At 38.6% G+C, this 16923-nt stretch overlaps 1 protein-coding gene across 2 annotated transcripts in view; it reads right to left on the reverse strand.

Moving 5' to 3' along the window:
• Window positions 1-1392, reverse strand: part of LOC144647353 (uncharacterized) — a 30627-nt gene extending 29235 nt beyond the window's left edge. The window contains exons 1-2 of one of the 2 annotated variants that reach the window (XM_078507151.1): window positions 1187-1392; window positions 349-444 (exon numbers count right to left, since the gene is read on the reverse strand). Coding sequence is in view for 1 of the 2 variants with exons in the window: in XM_078507150.1 (XP_078363276.1) it covers window positions 349-444; window positions 700-862 (259 nt within the window). In the remaining variant the exon portion in view is untranslated. Of the gene's footprint in view, window positions 1-348; window positions 445-699; window positions 1032-1186 lie in introns of those variants that run through there. The other variant, XM_078507150.1, reaches the window with a different exon arrangement.
• Window positions 1393-16923: the final 15531 nt, after the last annotated feature.

Consider the following 16923-nt stretch of genomic DNA (forward strand, 5'->3'; position numbering starts at 1 on the left):
AATATCATTTACTACTGTTTAGTCCGAATAATTTGTTGCTCCAGAAAGGTAACTCACTTTCGCTGAAAAGCGCTTCAACCGTACAAAAACTGGAAGGTGAAGTGGTAAGTATTTTTGCGCTCTCATTGTTTAAACGATTCCACGTTGCACAGCGACCTGTCTTCTTCCTTCACAACAACGGCGCTTACAGCAGGTGGATTGACGTGAAATCTAATGGACGGCCTTTCTTTACCACACACATGTACGGAAAAGAAAGCCATTACAGCATTGCGAAAGTTTACTCCTCCTTCCGTTTCAGTGATGCGCTAACATAAAATGGGGAGCAGAATACACGGAAGAAGTACTTACCAATCCCGCACTTGTCACATAACACGATCTCGTTTGGTCTTAGCGAAGTTCCGTCTTTGCAAATGATACACACAATTTCTGCCGTCGTTTCTGTCACTGTAAGGAAACAGAAAGTAGCGTTAGCGAAGACAAAGAAACCCAATTACACTTTTCCTACGATATTACGCAAAGGAAGTTCTATCGTGAAAATAAAAACTCGCTAATTGCTTCCCACATGAAGACAGAGGGAGCAAATCCGAGAACTCTGTGTGGCATACATGAAGAAACTTGGGCCGGATTCTATCGATATACACATCGCTATATTCTCCTGAATTGAATAAAGAAATTAAAGTGCAAGAATTAAAGACGAACCACTGTGAATCTTGGAAAACGGACATTCCTCAACAGAGTCATCGTCGAAGATTAGACTACACTTGGCAGAAACTCGGTCAATTTTCTGAATTTTCGCGTAAAACAGTTTGTCTTCCCATTCAGCCAACACGACGTCTCCGAGCGAGAAGTTGAATTCATCCATTCCGCGAGCCCTTTCAGAGCAAATTTATCCTCAATGCTTCCATCCCACATTCACCCGTGTCCCACACTAGACGGCGAATTTCTGCGGTGCGATCAGACAAAGTAAAACACGGGACATTCGACGACAACACACAGTCCCTCCGTAACACCAGCCATTGCATTTGTGATTAAGCCTCGACTTCGTGTTACGTCAATGACGTTCAAACGAGAGCCGAGCTTTCTAAAGATGCGGAGTTTTCCCTGGCGTCTATTTTCGCTTTTGAACATGTTCGCCGTTAAAGAAAGTTTATCTCAGGGAATTTTCGGTCGATCTTTGCAAACTTACCTGCATTCAGAGAGCAACAGCATCGCTGAATGACTAATTTCGCTACCGAGCCTTGGTTTCCGCTGCCATACTTCAATTAATTATGAAAAATTTCCCGCTATCAAGTTTTGTTTTACATTTATATCGGCTCTATTGTTATGATAAATACAGCCTGCACCTGTACAGACAAGCACTAAATTTGTATAAAAGCTTTGCCTTTTGGCTAACTTATCACATCTCTGCTAGATTTGCTCAACCCTGTTTTCAGTGCAACGTCAAAGACAGCTGAGCTCACAATCCGCTGGATATTTCTGTCAAAATTAAGCTTTACTGTTTGATTTGTATATTGGTTTGACAAAATTGAAAAACATCAGTAGTGATATTGCGCAAAAGGCAGGTTTGAGATCCTCTTGTACAACATCTCTCTTCCGAAGTCTCTCGTAAATCACTTTCAATTTCCTTCATTGTCAGTGGCGCGCTTTTAAATTTGGACAGGCATTAGTGGCCATCAATTTCACTCGGCGCTCTAGTCTACTAGACATCTGCTCAATTGTTTACGAGTTGTTTGGGAAAATGTCTTCTTTTCTTACACGTGCCGCCGACTGGATAAGAAAAGCCTTCCGGAGTAGATAATTTTGATATCTGTTCGGCTCTTTCGCGTTTGACAACACCGTTGTTCTAATCTCTCCAACAACGTCATTAGTGCTTGGGCGGTGAGCGCAGTCTTCAATAGAAACTTAAAAAAGCGGTGTTTGATCAGTGTGCAAAGCGCGCGCGAAATCAGGATAAAAAAGTGAATAGGACGGCCCACCTATAAAGCGTGCTTTTTAACATTTACGCAATAAATTGCAAAGACGAATCTTGTTTGTTTTAAGTTGGACATATCCGCCCTAAAGCACTTTATTCGGGGCGCCCGTGATGTCTTTCATAAAGTTATTGATGAAGTATTTATTTTCCAAACGAGCAGGTGCAGATTCCCATAAAACCTTCTCAATTTGAGCAGCTGCTTTGCAAGGAATTGTCACATGACGTGCTATCAGCGCGGACAATTCATTTCTCAGCGCAGCAGAAATAAAACGTTTAACCTCTCGCTCAAACTGTTATAAGCGAATACGGCACCATGGTGCAATTTTGTAATTTCAAAAGGGGCCACGCGAGCGTAAAAGCTTTTTTTCCAATTAAAGTCTGCGAGCGGAGATAAAAAACAGCGTTATTAACGTTGCGAAGAATAGATAAATTAAATATTACATATAATTACTTGAGGCTTTTCAAAACAAAAATAAGTCCATCGTGTATTAAGGGCAGCTGTTTCAATTCTGCAAAAACAGGATATCCGGAGCAATTTTGGTTTTCGTATATAAGTAGAAAGTACAATAAAAGCGGTAAATTATTGTCGACTCAACAACACCAATCTTTTGATCTTTTTAAAGGTTTCCTTTACTTTCGTCGGCAGAGTTTCAAATTAATTTTTTCGAAGACTTTTATTTTAATTATTTTTTTCGAGTTCTTCTGCTTATGCAAGATCGTGGCTAGTTTAGATTTGATACTGAGCCAGAGTCAGTTCTGGATTAGGGCGATAAAATAGAAATATTAAAAAGGGACCACTTAGTTTTTTTGCCATGGGGGACCATGTAATTAGACGTGGAATATAATTTTTAAGAACAAAACTAGATTACTACCAACATCCTGTGTTTTAATAATAACTTTTCCTCTTTAAGAATCGAACGGAAATTGAGCTAGTCTCGGCAATATGTCTTTTTGCTTTCTCATTCATGCTAACGAAAAAAATGGATCAAAATATAGTTCCGTTGACGTCAACACTAAAGGAAAGGGGAAATTGTTGACAAAATGCTCTCCTATCGCAGTTTTTTTTCCGATTGCCGGGTGAATTAGCTTAAAATCAGCTATTGGTTCTTGCTTTAGATTACGCAAGAAAGCTGTTGGTTTAGCCGTGGCGGATTATTTATACATCCATCACTGATTGTAAATGTCAGATTGAAATGTCTTTTAAAAACCCAAGACATCATATCGAAAAAAAATATACCAAGAATATAAAGAAAAGGTGAAGAGCTTTCGTTACAGTAATCAAAAAAATTCAAGTGAAAACAAAAGAGAGCAACCTATTACAGGAGCAGCAATTCTTTGAACAAGCAGAACTCCACAAAAAGACGGCCTTAACACACAAGCCGGGGTATTTTCTTAAGGAAGTCTGGAAAACACAAATGATCGCGCTTTTTATTCACAAAAAAAGAACAAACCAAAAGGAAGCATTCTGTTCAAATAAATTAAACCTAAAGCTGCACACAGCTTGCGATTTTCTGTCTGCAAAGTCAAGACATGATTTGAAATTTGAAGCGTTCTTTATTCTGTGCACGCGTTACTGTCAAACGCTTCTTGCGGTGTTGATGACACAGCTTCAGTTTTTTTGAGGGGTTTTGGTATTCATTCCTGGATTGCAATTCTTTGTCGAAGTTACACAATACCCAACTAACTGACGATTTAACAGTTAAAATGTTCTTGTCGATCATACTCTTTGCGCAGCTGTTTGGCACGATAAAAAAAGTTTGTTCAGCCAGTGAAGAAAATATAATTTACTAGATAACACAAAACCATTGTCTTCCCATCGAGCCTTTCTGCGAATTAGTAATTTACTATTCACGACTTACTTGTGAAATTATTGATATCTCCTCAGGTATAAACACTAAACAATACACGATTATCTTACAGTTCATTTTTAACGTCAGTCTTCTGTATTAAAATAAAATCTGTACTTAAACGAACAAGGGAGAACTGTAAAACCACAGGAGCTAGAAAACTCATTGAAAGCCATTCGAGTGCGTGGGCAAGGAAAGGATTTTTATCGCTCGGAAAAAAAAAATCAGGGGATTTAGATCCCAAAAATGATCTTATACTTCTGTATTTATCTTCTGTCTATCTTATCACTTAAAATATATTTTTTTAATCTTTTGTATTCAACGTGCTGATTTTCTATCGAAATCAAAAGAAATACGTTAGGCACCGCCACACTCAAAACCACCAATCGTCAAAAGTAATTACTCCAGCAATATTTATTCCCCATATTTTACTCCCGGAGATAATATCCGGCAGCTATTTGTGTTTATATGAGTATATATTTCCCTGGCTACACTCTAACAGTGCCATTTGTATAATTTTTTAAGGTCTGCACGTTTTACAATTGCCGTGTACATACAGTTTTTAATACATACTTTGAGCGTTTGTACGAAGTTTTGGGTCAGTTGATCGGTAGCAACACTATTATACTAAGCTATTAATCCAAAATACAGAAAAAATTGCACTCTTTGTTTTGTGGAGTTCGCCAAAAAATATTTTTTATCCAGGATTTTGAATATTGCTCAAGGAAATTGACAACATCTAGAGTGGTCATTTAGCTGGTCAAATTGCAAATTTTATGTCGATTTCGACACTAATTGCAAACTTATCAAATTCGGGCTCTATCTATCAAGCGACGAGAAAACTCTATTCATCTCAGCTGTCGGGGTTAGACAAGAAAAGATGTCTGACTTGTGATTAAAATCGGACTTAATTTTCAAATGTTTGTGGTCGTTGCCATGTATTTGTAAAACTCACTTTTCGTAAGTATATTTATTTCAGTTTCCAATCGGCTGTGACCACTTTAAGAAGCGATAGTATTTTTTAGGAGGCATATAAATTGTAACCGTATGCTCAGATTACATATGGCGCCCAATCTACGCAGGTGTTCAGCTAGAGTCGATTGCTTGTCACAGCTAAAAAACTGAAAATAAAAAAAGTGAAATAAGGCAAAAATGCTTCGGCACAATAAATGCACTCAACCAAATAAAAAAAAAATCCAAAATAAAATAGTCTTCACTTTTTATGCCTTTTTTTGTTGGTGGCGGCACAAAACAGTTTATATTAAGCAGTATGAGTAGTGAATAAGTTCATGCAGTGAATTTACATTTCCGTGCCGTTTCATTATATACTCATTAAACAACATAAAAGTCGGCTTATGAGGCAAGAAGGAACGACTCGTCTGCGGACCAAAGCTGTTGTCAATGCTGAACACATTTGTATGTTCGCGTACAGCACAGCTAGTCATTATAACGTGCGACAAATAGCAAATTACCAAGTCAATAACAGGCAAGCAGCGCCTACTGAAGAAACAAGGAACACATTCAGCTGTTTACATTTGAAATTACTAGGTTAAAACACATCTCCTCGTTACCTTTTCGACTCGCGCGCTATAAAGAAAAACTTCACTTGTCCATTGACTCGCCGTGTCAAGGCACGGCGTTATAAAAACGTTAACTGCTAAAATAAATTGATCGACATGATGAGGCGAAACTAATACTAATTGAATTTAATCGTAGAAGAGAGAAAATAAAACAACTATAATTTTTTTTTCTCCTCAAAATTATACTGCTGCATTGTTAGATTGACGAAAAGTGTGCGCGCGTTCTAGAAAATATCCACTGACACTGACTGGTATATGACGTCATAACGTTGAAGAACAGAGTATATCACCGTCAGTTAGCTGCCTTTACCCATAAAATATCATGTACATGTAACATCGACATCGCTAAATCCAGGGTAAATTCATAGCAGAACTTTAACACAACAATTACAACATTTTTTTAATAGCCGAATAAGCAACTGTTTTTTAGGTGTCGCTTTTCCTCGTTTATTGTATACAGTGATTATATTTTAAAGCATTGAAGTGGCGGTCAAGCTTGGATCATGGCTGTCAGAACTTTATAAGACTCAACCAGCTGCAACATCGAAATAAATGTTATCACTTTCAGCCAATATTTCCGATTGTGGCGATTTGCGGTCTACAAATCTAAATAAGTTATTTTTATTTAAAACGTAGCATTTTAAAGTTTATCTAAGGGTACCTTTAAAAAATTAAGGAAAATAAAGGAAATTGTGGATGTGTTTCCGGGAATGGCGGATATAAGTGAATTCGAATCCGCCTCCACGTTCGGATCATTTAGGAAATGAATTCCCTTTGAGGGTATGGGTGCTGTGATCTCACGCTGAGCAAAAACGAGCCTGAAATTCATCTAGCAATCACTAGAATAAGAAGGAGGGGTTACTTGTTAATAACAAAAGATATACGGCGACAATTTGTCCCTAGGTTAACGAACATGGAAGGATAATTTTCGCTACCACATGCTGGGTGGCGCATTTAGCGAAGCTGAAAAGGAAACCCATTAAATTGAAACTGTTTTGACGTCTGGAAAGACAGTTTTGTTGAATGTTAGCAAGTGTCCATTGTCTTCTACACGAGAAGGGAGCCAGCCAGCGTAGAAAATGTCTTATCGTTCATGATAATCTCGTTTCCTTGGCATCCTTAGTGTCAGGTGGAATTTCGTTTAACAACGTGGCTCAGTAAGAAATACAATAGACCTGGTGGCCGAACTTAAATCCTGCTGTTATATTATTTAACTGCCTGTGCTAGGGGTAAAGTTATTCATATCGGTAGGCAGGAGAATGGTAAACACACTCATAAATTATTAAACCACCGAGTTTTAATTCTCAGTTTGGCTTTGATGAAAATGTTCAAAAATAAAAACAATAAAGAATCTTGTGAAGTTTTAGGTAAACAAAATATCAGGGAAAGCCAAAAAAGTATTTCACTGTTGATGAGAGAAGGTTATCTTGGGATAAACACCTGTTCGTATGTTTCACGGGTGTGAGCAATAAATAAATAATGTGATATTCTGGCTAGGAACTATGGTAGGCGGCTTGTGAAAAGAAGTTAACAATTAAAGAGTAAACAGATATGTTGCTACCCCACACAATACTTTAAAAGTTAAAATAACCTTACACAATAAAAACACCAGTCCGAGATACCCGTTAAATAAATTGATATTGGAATTTTTTTCCCTCAGTTTAGAATAAGAATCCACTATCAGATTAAGCGATTTATGCACAAAACAATTGATTCAGTTTCTTTTAACTCTGTAACAACTAGCAAAGCTTTCCATAAACGTTATCTCAGAGTTAATAAAATATTAATGAACTAAAAACTTGATGCGTTTTAAGATAATGTTTTTTTTTTTCAGAAAGATAAAATCGTCACAGTAAAGTTTTGTCGATATTTCTGGAGTTGTTTTCACATTGTTCTTAGACAAGTAACAACTGTAAAGATAATCTCTTTGTTTGTAACAGATGCGCTATGATCACATGGCGTGGTGCAAATTGTGTGTGCTCCTCCAACAAACAATAACAACAGAATACCACACACCTACGCTTAGATTTTGAGTCGAAATTTAACCGGATTTTTTAAAAAACATTGCCTTATTTAGGTAACGTATCTTTACAAATCGTGCAAAGCAAGCGCTACGTCTTTGTATATGAGCTTACCAAAGCACAGTAGCAAACCACCTGTAAGCACCTGTGTGAAACCAAACACTGTATAGTTCACATAAACGAACCAAGTGGAATCGAATCCTGCTGAAATTTTGTAAAGAACAACTGCAAATATCAAACAGCCTCGCACACTGACCCTGCAGTCTGATATACAGTAAATTTTTAGGAAGAAATAGAAATATGTGCAGTACAGCTTTGATCTTTGAGATAAAACATGCCAGCGTTCGGTCAGTATCTTTACCATACGTACACGTTTAACCTAGAACTCTTTTACTCCATGGTGCTACGTGCAAAAAAAAAATTGATTTGGATTTAGATAACTATTTTCACCGATATAACAGCGTACTAAGTCTTACTCTCAAAGCAATTTTATGTCGTTTTATAGGACCACTGGATACGAGGAAAGTAGCTCGATCGAACTGGTCCAATAGTGACGTCATATGGAGGGAGAAGAAGATGGTGATGATGATGATGATGATGATGATGATGACAAAGAAGTAGATATACGTACTTTTGAAGCATGAATTCTGCAGTTAACTTCTTCTAAGTTAAAGCAATAAAATAAAGAAACGACGCAGTCCGTTTGTGACGTCATAAGATTGTAAAGTGAACTAGCAAGAGATACAGCGCGCATAACAAAAGCGGTAAAAAAACGATACACGATTTTATATCTTTAAAATTGGTCAAAACTAAATGCGTATTGCATGCCAGGTAATCTAAGAAAGAGATATGAGATGTGACATCACCTTTTCCGATAACATCCAGTACTGTATGGTGACGATATGACGTCACAACATGCGAGCAGTACTTTGGGTCAAAGTGGCCGCTGTAGCGAAAGTTTCTCCATTCGAGTTAATTACTTGGCTAAAATGTTATAGTCAAACCGGCTGATCTTTTTCGTGCAACTCTGCTATGTTGCGGCGCAATGTTCCAATATTGATTGAAACAGTGCTCCGCAAAATTGCAAAGTTGCGCGGAAATGCGTGTCATTTCATTTTCTGGTTAGAAAGTTTGATATATGATAACTAACAATTTTTTTTTGTAAGGGGAATTCTTGCGAGAGCAACCGTTTTAACCTAACGATACGATACCCGACCATGTGCGAACCAGAGGAAATCGAATTTACGACAACTACTAGAATTATTCTTTTGTTTCTTTTATCTGTCCGCTCAGTTTATTATCGCGAACAGAACAACGCGCGAAGCAGAAAATAATAAAAGGGAAGTACTCACGACTACCATAAAAACTCTAATACCCCCCTCCCTTTCCTAGGTGGTAAATCACGACAATTTATGAATAAGGAAAGAAAGCAAGTTTACGAATTAAAGTTATTCAACATTCGCCACAATTACTTATTATCGTAACCAAAAGTATTAACAAACAGCACCAAAACATTTTAAAAAAAAACTCCACTTTATCCTGAGTCTTTTGAATGTACCCTAACTAATTCATGTTTTGAAATTAGCCCGCAAGTCAGATGTGACTATACCATTTAACCAAATAATGCACAGGGTTTTGATATTCTCTAATACTAGAGACTAAACAAACTCCGAGATTAAGAAAAAGACGTTTAGTAGACAGTGGCACCAGGTCCCTTGTGGCGGTCACATTATTGCCCATGTATTTTCTCGGGCGAGCAAATGGGAAAACGTTTGTTGCGGGCACAAAATATTCCTGAAAGAAATTTGAACTTTTTTTTTCTGTATTAGACATATATTTTGTGTCCGCAACAAATGTTGCGCGCGGGGGCAAACAGGGAAACGTTTGTGTCTGCAACATTGTGCCCTCGTGTCCTTGTGTCGAGGCTGCAGCGGCGGATCTAAGAGGAGGATACAGGGGAGTGCGCACCCCTCCCTGAGTTGACCTGCGGCTTAGTTATTGGCTTTTAAAATTTGTTTACGTCACCAGACAGTTACGCCATTCTTTAGTGGTGCACCCCTCCTAAGAAAAATCCTGGATCCGCCCCTGGAGAGCACGCGCGTGAGCAAAAAATAAACCGCGAGGGAATTAAACGATCGCGAACGCCAAGGGATAGGTTGAGGGTAAAAAACGTTTGTAGACATACTACCTGGGAGAAGAATCTTGAGTTTACCCAACAGGAGTCAAACCTATGACCTTCCGCACACCCGTTAGACGATCTACCACTGAACTACACGAGAAAGACATTATGCATATTGCTAGTATGATTGGTTTTGTTGTTATTTGAGATATGTGTTAGAAAAAATAATGGTACAGTGGAGACGCACTATAACGAACTCCATTATGACAAAGTCATTTTCGCAGTTCCAGTCGCAGTCCTTAGGCACTTCTTTATATTGAGGTTCCACTGTATTTCAAGCAACTCGAAAAAAGGGAAAACAAGAAAATCACCAGTGAATGACAGTTTGAAAAACACAAGCCAACAGAGTAACCGCCGTTTCTTTCTGGAAATGAAGAGCAGTCTTAACAATGAACGAAGACACTTGTTCTCGTTTCGCGAAGACCAAAGATGTTTTCCATACGAGACCAATACAGGAGGCATACCAGTATTTATTAGCTGAATGGTCAAATAGAGTTCGGTTTATAACCTCTGGAGCTGGTTGTACTTTTTCTGACCAGGTGATTGTTGTTTTTCAAGGATCGATGAAATTTTTATTAGTGGACAGGACAATGTAAATACATTGCCGGCACTGTTTATAAAAAAGGAAGTTCTAGCTAATAAAAATTGTGATATAATAATTAGGAACACTCGCCGAGCCAAAAAAAGAATTAAATAAAATAAATGACCGAACATCTCACAAGAAAACGACCAAATTCTATCCCGCACCACTCTGGCTTTACTTGAAATACATTGAGGAGGAGAGGCGTCAAGACGTTAAATTCAATTGCTTTTAGTTTTGCGACTTTTTTTGGGAGTTCGTTAAGATCAATAGAATCCGATGATTAATGGTAGAGCATCTCAGCCGTGTATGCCTTGTCCTATTCACTCCGGCAGAACATGGAAATTCCTAAATACTCTTTGAGTAAAAATTGTTCTACATACAATCAAGCATTCCCGCTGGGCATTTCATTCTACAGCAAAAGAACAGCGAACTGACCGACAAGACTGCCCCTGATACGTATCAGGTGTAATCGAGCATGTAAATACGTAAAAAAAATCCGTTTAATTCAACCTGCAGCGCACACGAAAGAATTTTTATCAACCTCACAGTACAGTGAAATATCTTGATAAAGATCGTGATAGCAATAGACTGTGGGAAGAATTAACCAAGGAGACGTGAAACAACACGAACGTCGATTTGTAGCTAAAAGTAGAAAAAGCACATACCTTCTTGAAAAGAGCATCAAATGCGAATTCTGTGGGATTTGCGGAGATTCATTTGACGGAAACGAGAGACAAAAATATAGAGAAGACGAGAAATCAAGGATCCTTCCTTCGCTGCGTCTAGATTGCTAGTGAAATGTTACTAATGTTGTTTTGTGAACAGAGCCTTATTAGTAATTAGCGCACCCGTTTGGATCAATGCCTGATGACGTTAGCATGTCCCGCATACGTCTAATAACACACCTAGCAGAGGTGTCGGTATGGTGTGTGTCAATTTATTTTCTGTTTTGCTGCTATTTTATTGGTTGGATAGCAAAACCAGTTCTTATAAGCAACATAAACAGATAAACAACAGCATTATTCTTTATCGAGAAAAAAAAAGATAGGACAAACCGCTTACTTCAAAATCGCTGAAAGTTTTGCCTCGCGGTCAAAAAGTGCAATGAAAATTATATTTAACATGAATAATTACTTAATTGATGATAAATATCATCTCAAGACCATTGTAATTAGACTAATTCCGCTAGTTGGATGTGAGATAAAAAAAATAGTTTAATTTCGAAAAATGCTCTAAAGAACTAACACGAGAGAGCAATTCCTCATTCTCATCCCAGAACTAACATTGGTCCACAGTCGTCCGAAGAGGAACAGATCTGTGCAGTTTCCCACTCGCTTTAGTTACTTTCTTCTGTGTGTCGGCACAGGTGTCGGCACCTGGTGTCGGCACAGCAGGCTTATGACGTTAATGTGCGTTTGGCACATCTGACGTCACAAGCCTGCAGCTATGACAAAGAAGAAGATGCGCAAGATGCTGGATGCCAAAAATCAGCGTTGAACATTCTCGACCCCAGACTTCTTCTCTTTGCGCATGCTTGGGCCGAGACAAACAGCAGAGCGCATGTCTCCCAGAAGTGAATACAGTTGTCTACGTCATTAAACGTGTGGCACCAAATCTAAATCTAGAATAATAATAATAATAATAATAATAATAATAATAATAATAATAATAATAATAATAATAATAATATAATAATAATAATAACAACTTTATTTAAACACGGTAAAAATAGTTTAAAGCTAAAAGCTTATGGGACCGTGTACAAATTAAAAATTTAAAAAGACATAAAAAGACATCCTAAAAATATTGAGAAGATAGAAAAAATTTACTATTATAATAACAATTTAAAAATTCAATAAAATTTAAAAACATCATCGTTCAGTCTGACAGTCTGCGCGGATAACACCTCGAAGCTAATATTTTTAAGAATGTTCTTGCCTTTTACTATGTTAAATCAAAGTCTCTTCGAGATATTGACGTTTTTGCATGAAGTATGAGTCGAAGGTTTATCCTGTGCATTGTTCTTCGAACTTATCATTACAGTTTCTTTGTAGTTTAGTTTAATTTCCTATCTTCGCGGAGGAAATGCAGCCATATAATTTTGTCAAAAATGGCTCGTCCGCGCCGGGTATTCAGTTATACACATATTCCTTAACATTACACAAATAAACAGTGCAAATTTCACCGAGATCTGACAATTCTATACTTTAAAATTGCAAGGACCTTTCGAGGCAGTCGATTACGGCAGCGAAATTAGCAAATGAAACAGCAAAATATGCGTTCGACGCTTTGTTTTTGCGACGCCATATTTGAATTGTTATAGGTAGACCGCTGTTCAATGTGTTCAAGGCCGTATCGTTACGATTGCTCCACGAAAAAGCACGAAAAAAATACGGATATTTCCGACTACTGTCGGAGAAAACATTGCGCATATAATTGCGGCGTAAACAAATCGTTACACTCAAGCTGTGTTTTGTCTAGGCTCTGCGAGGGTCGGATATCAAGACCCAGGATTAAACAAAAGCCATATATACAGTGAATGCTTTCGAATTATATTTGAAGATGAAATACGAAAGAATTTTGCTGTCTTTGACTGAAATTCCACTCGAACTGTGTAGATACGATCGCATGTTGTAAAGCCGATTCATGCAACATTGCTGTCAACGCGAGGTCTCGTCCCTAACGACCTAGGCTGATGACGAAATAGAATGGCGCTTGCATGTAGCGACCAAATTTGGCCTAATTGTTAACCGCTCCTAAGCTAAAAGAAGCCCCCATCTCTTGCATTTGTTTTAACTTCAATAATATCTTTGAAAAGAGCGAGTTTTTTGGTATGGTTTATTTTTGACGTTTGTAATTTTTAAACGATGTAAGTGCTTGTGATTATTTATTCGTGTTTTAGTTACGCAATCCATTGTTTGTGCAACGCTTTTTATAGATCGCCTTTCAGACACACGTGCGTTGAGATAAGAAAGCTGACATGTCACTTTTAAAATTGTTATATAACGTTTGTAAATGTGACAAGTCACGTTTTTTCCACGAGATCGCAAGTGATCACCCACAGCGGAAAGTAATCCCTTGAGAAATTAAAACAGTCCCTTGAGAAATTAAAAAAGTCCCTTGAGAGTTTACAAATATGTGGTTCCAAATTTTGTCCACACAACCCCTATTCTACGTTTTTAGCTTGTAAACAAGCAAAAACTTCGAAAAAACGACTTAAAATTACTAGTTTTACCGTGTAGTCGTTGTGACAGGGCGTTCCAAATAACGGATCCCCTGTAAGCGATTGAGTTTTTCATAAAGTTGGTGAAAAAGCGCGGTACCACTACCTTGTAACCGTTCCTTAGTCCATGCTTGTTTTCCGCTTTTACAATGATATGGCGCATATCTGGTGGTGTTAAATCGTTGTAGACCTTGTATACTAATTTGGCTAAACCGAGCTTGTACTTATAAAAGATAGAGTCCCATTTCGCCTTTTCTAAAACTTCCTCAGAGGGCATATCACGCAAGAAATTAAAAATAATACATGCGGCTCTACAATGTAAAGATTCAAGTGACTTAAAGCCGTCTTTGTTACTGTGACCACCCCAGATGGGCAGTGCATAGGTCACGCCGGGCAAAATGATCTTGAAAAACAGGTCTAAAAGCATGTTTCTAGGAAGAAATCTACTTCTGTTGATGAGATTTAATTTTAGTGCAAACGCCTTCTTAACTTCCAAGATGTGGCGTGACCATGTGAGCTTGTTGTCGATAGTCACTCCGAGAAGTCTGGAATGGGTCACCCAGTCAATATTTTGGTCTCCAAGGCGTAGTGGTTTTAAGGCACCAATGAATCTTCCTCTAAATAAAACCATAGCCTCGCACTTCTTAGGGTGTGGAAAAATAGAGTTCACCCTACACCATAAAAGTAGTTCGTTCAATGCATCGTTAAGTAGTGTGGTGACATGGTCAATCGTGTTGCCCACACAATAGATTGATGTATCGTCCGCGTACATATAAACCTCACCTGAGGTGACTGAATCAGGTAGGTCGCTCGTGTACAAATTAAATAAAGTAGGTCCGAGTACCGACCCCTGCGGTATACCATAGGTAACTTGTGCATAATCTGATTTCTTTCCGTTCATGACGGTAAATTGTTTTCTGTTGCGAAGATAGTCCTTCAACCAATCAAGCAGATTACCTTCAATTCCAAAATAATGCTTCAATTTGTGGGTTAGAATAGAGTGTGATACGCTGTCAAATGCCTTCTGAAAATCGATGAAGACAACACCAACCACTTTCTTTGAATCAATAACACGTCGCCAAGTCTCTGTAAGATGGGCTAACAGCAGTTCAGTCGAGTATCCCTTACGGTAGGCCCACTGATTGTTGGTAAGTAGGCGATTATCTAACAAGACGTGTTTAACTAATGCGTCTGCAACACAAGATTCCAGGATTTTGCTTGGTACACTTAAAAGGGAGATAGGCCTATAATTTCCTATTTCGGTCTCATCGTCTTTCTTGAATACTGGGTTAAGGCGGGCTATTTTCCAGTCATTGTAGACTCCCTGGTCCATACTCCGCACGTATAAGTTCGTTAGTGGCGCGGCGACGGATGGTCCGGCGAGCTTTAGTAGCTTTGGTGAAATACCGTCCGGGCCAGTAGCTTTGGATGGTTTCAACGACGATAGCTTCTTTTCGATAATACTGCACGATAGAGGTATGCAGGATAAGCGTGGAACTGCCTCCTCTATTATGGGTCTCAAAGGGAGTGGTTCGACAGATCTAGCCAATTTCTCGCCGATGGAGGAGAAATAAGTGTTCATTAGGTTAGCTTTCTCTTCGTCATCTACCGCCAGGCTTTCGTTTTCGCGCTTCAGCGGTCCAATGGACTTTGCAGCTTTGGATTTGGTTGCATCATTTATAGTTTCCAGTACGCACTGGATGTCTTCACTTCATCCAATTTAGCTTGGAAATATGCAGCCTTGGCTTTTCTTATGTCAGAAGTTATTTCGTTTCTTAAAATCTTGTAGTTGGCCCAGTCTTCCGTGTTCTTACTGTCAACAGCTTTCTTGAATAATTTAAATCTGCGATTCGTTTTGAGTTTTATTGTGTTGTTAATCCAAGGTGCTGACAGACTTCTCACTTTCACATCCTTGTAGGGAGCGTGGATTATCACAAACACCTTAAAACAAAAGTTCCCAGGCCCACAGGACATCCTTATTGTCCTCAAATATCGTAGCAACGTGGAAAGGTGTTTGCTCCATTTCAGCTTTAAAGTTGTTTTCATTGAATTGTCTAAAATTTCTAATCCGTATAACCTTTGGCGGGGGTCTTTTGCTTGTAATTTTAAGAGTTGCATAAACAAGGTTATGGTCCGAAATTCCAAGAGGCAAAACACCAGACCTACGCACTACTTCTGCCTTTGTAGTTACAATTAGGTCAATCAAAGTCTTTGTAGTAAGTGTACAGCGGGTCGGCTCCTTGATAACATTCTGCATACAAAATGAATCTAAAACATGTAGTAATTTTCTTGTCTTATCTGGTAGGCCAGTAGTGGAATCCTCGTTTGCATCGAGCAGATTACTATTAAAATCGCCCAGTAAAAAGATGTTATCCGTTTTCAGGCAGGCCTTTTCAAGTGTATCTTGAAAGTGCGCAAAGAAATTAGGCGATTCGAGCTCCGATCTGTAGATCACTGAGAATAAAGTGTAGTAAGTTGGGAGTTTCACCTGAATCCAGATAGCCTCAAGTTCTTTATTAGCTAAATCTTTCCGATGAGTAACCTTTAAATGCTCAGCATAGTATAGCAAACATCCTCCGCCTTTACATTTGGTTCTATCGCGGCGAACAACTTTAAGGCCATCAATATGAATGTCGTGATCAGCAATAGAGGAGTCAAGATGGGTCTCGGTGATACCCAAAATATCAAATTTGCAGATCTTTTGGAGTACTCGCAGTTCGTAATATTGGTTTATCTGTTTTGTTCCTCACGCTACGGATGTTGAGGTGGGCAACCCTAAGATCTTTAGGGGCAGTACTTAGCTCCTTGGCAAAGTTGGTTAAGTAGTCCACGCCGGGTTCATGGCTTCGTCATCAGAATTTAAACAACGTCAGTTGCGTTGACGGAGTTGCGAAATTATTTTCGGCGGGCGCAGCTCTGCTTGTGGGCGGCGAATCAAAAAGATATTGCTCTGTTCTCATCGGTAGTGCACACAGCGAGCAAGTCCATTCGATATCAGGATTATCCCAATAGTATTTAAATGCAGCTTTAGACATTTGGAGACATTACGCATGTGACCAGTAATTGCACTCGGCACACAAGATCATCCTTATGGTGCTCAACAAAATACTTACAGTAAAACTTCCAATAAGCCCTCCCCGCTCTCTAATAGGCCCCTCGACACCCTCTCCCTCACGCTTAAACAAGCCCCTCCTCTCTTTTAAAAGATTCTCTTCCCTAGATGGTAACTAAACGCTTTTGAAGTTATTGATCCTCTACAATTACTTTTCATTGCTATTATTTTGTGAAAAAACATTTAAAAGTCCACTTTATTTCTTTGTTATAAAAATTACAAAAACTCGTGAGGGTTGAAACGTGTAACGCGCGTTCACAGCATTTGAATATTCAGTTTTGCTAATTACCAAATTTGGAAACACGAAGAGTTTGTACGCGAATGCGCTATACACGTAACGACACACGCAACAACATTTTCGGTTTTTCTGTGGCTTACTTGAATTCCAACCTAAAGGCTGTAACTT

The sequence above is a fragment of the Oculina patagonica genome, chromosome 3, assembly GCF_052425735.1.
Source record: "Oculina patagonica isolate OP01 chromosome 3, crgOcupat, whole genome shotgun sequence".
NCBI lineage: Eukaryota > Metazoa > Cnidaria > Anthozoa > Scleractinia > Oculinidae > Oculina > Oculina patagonica.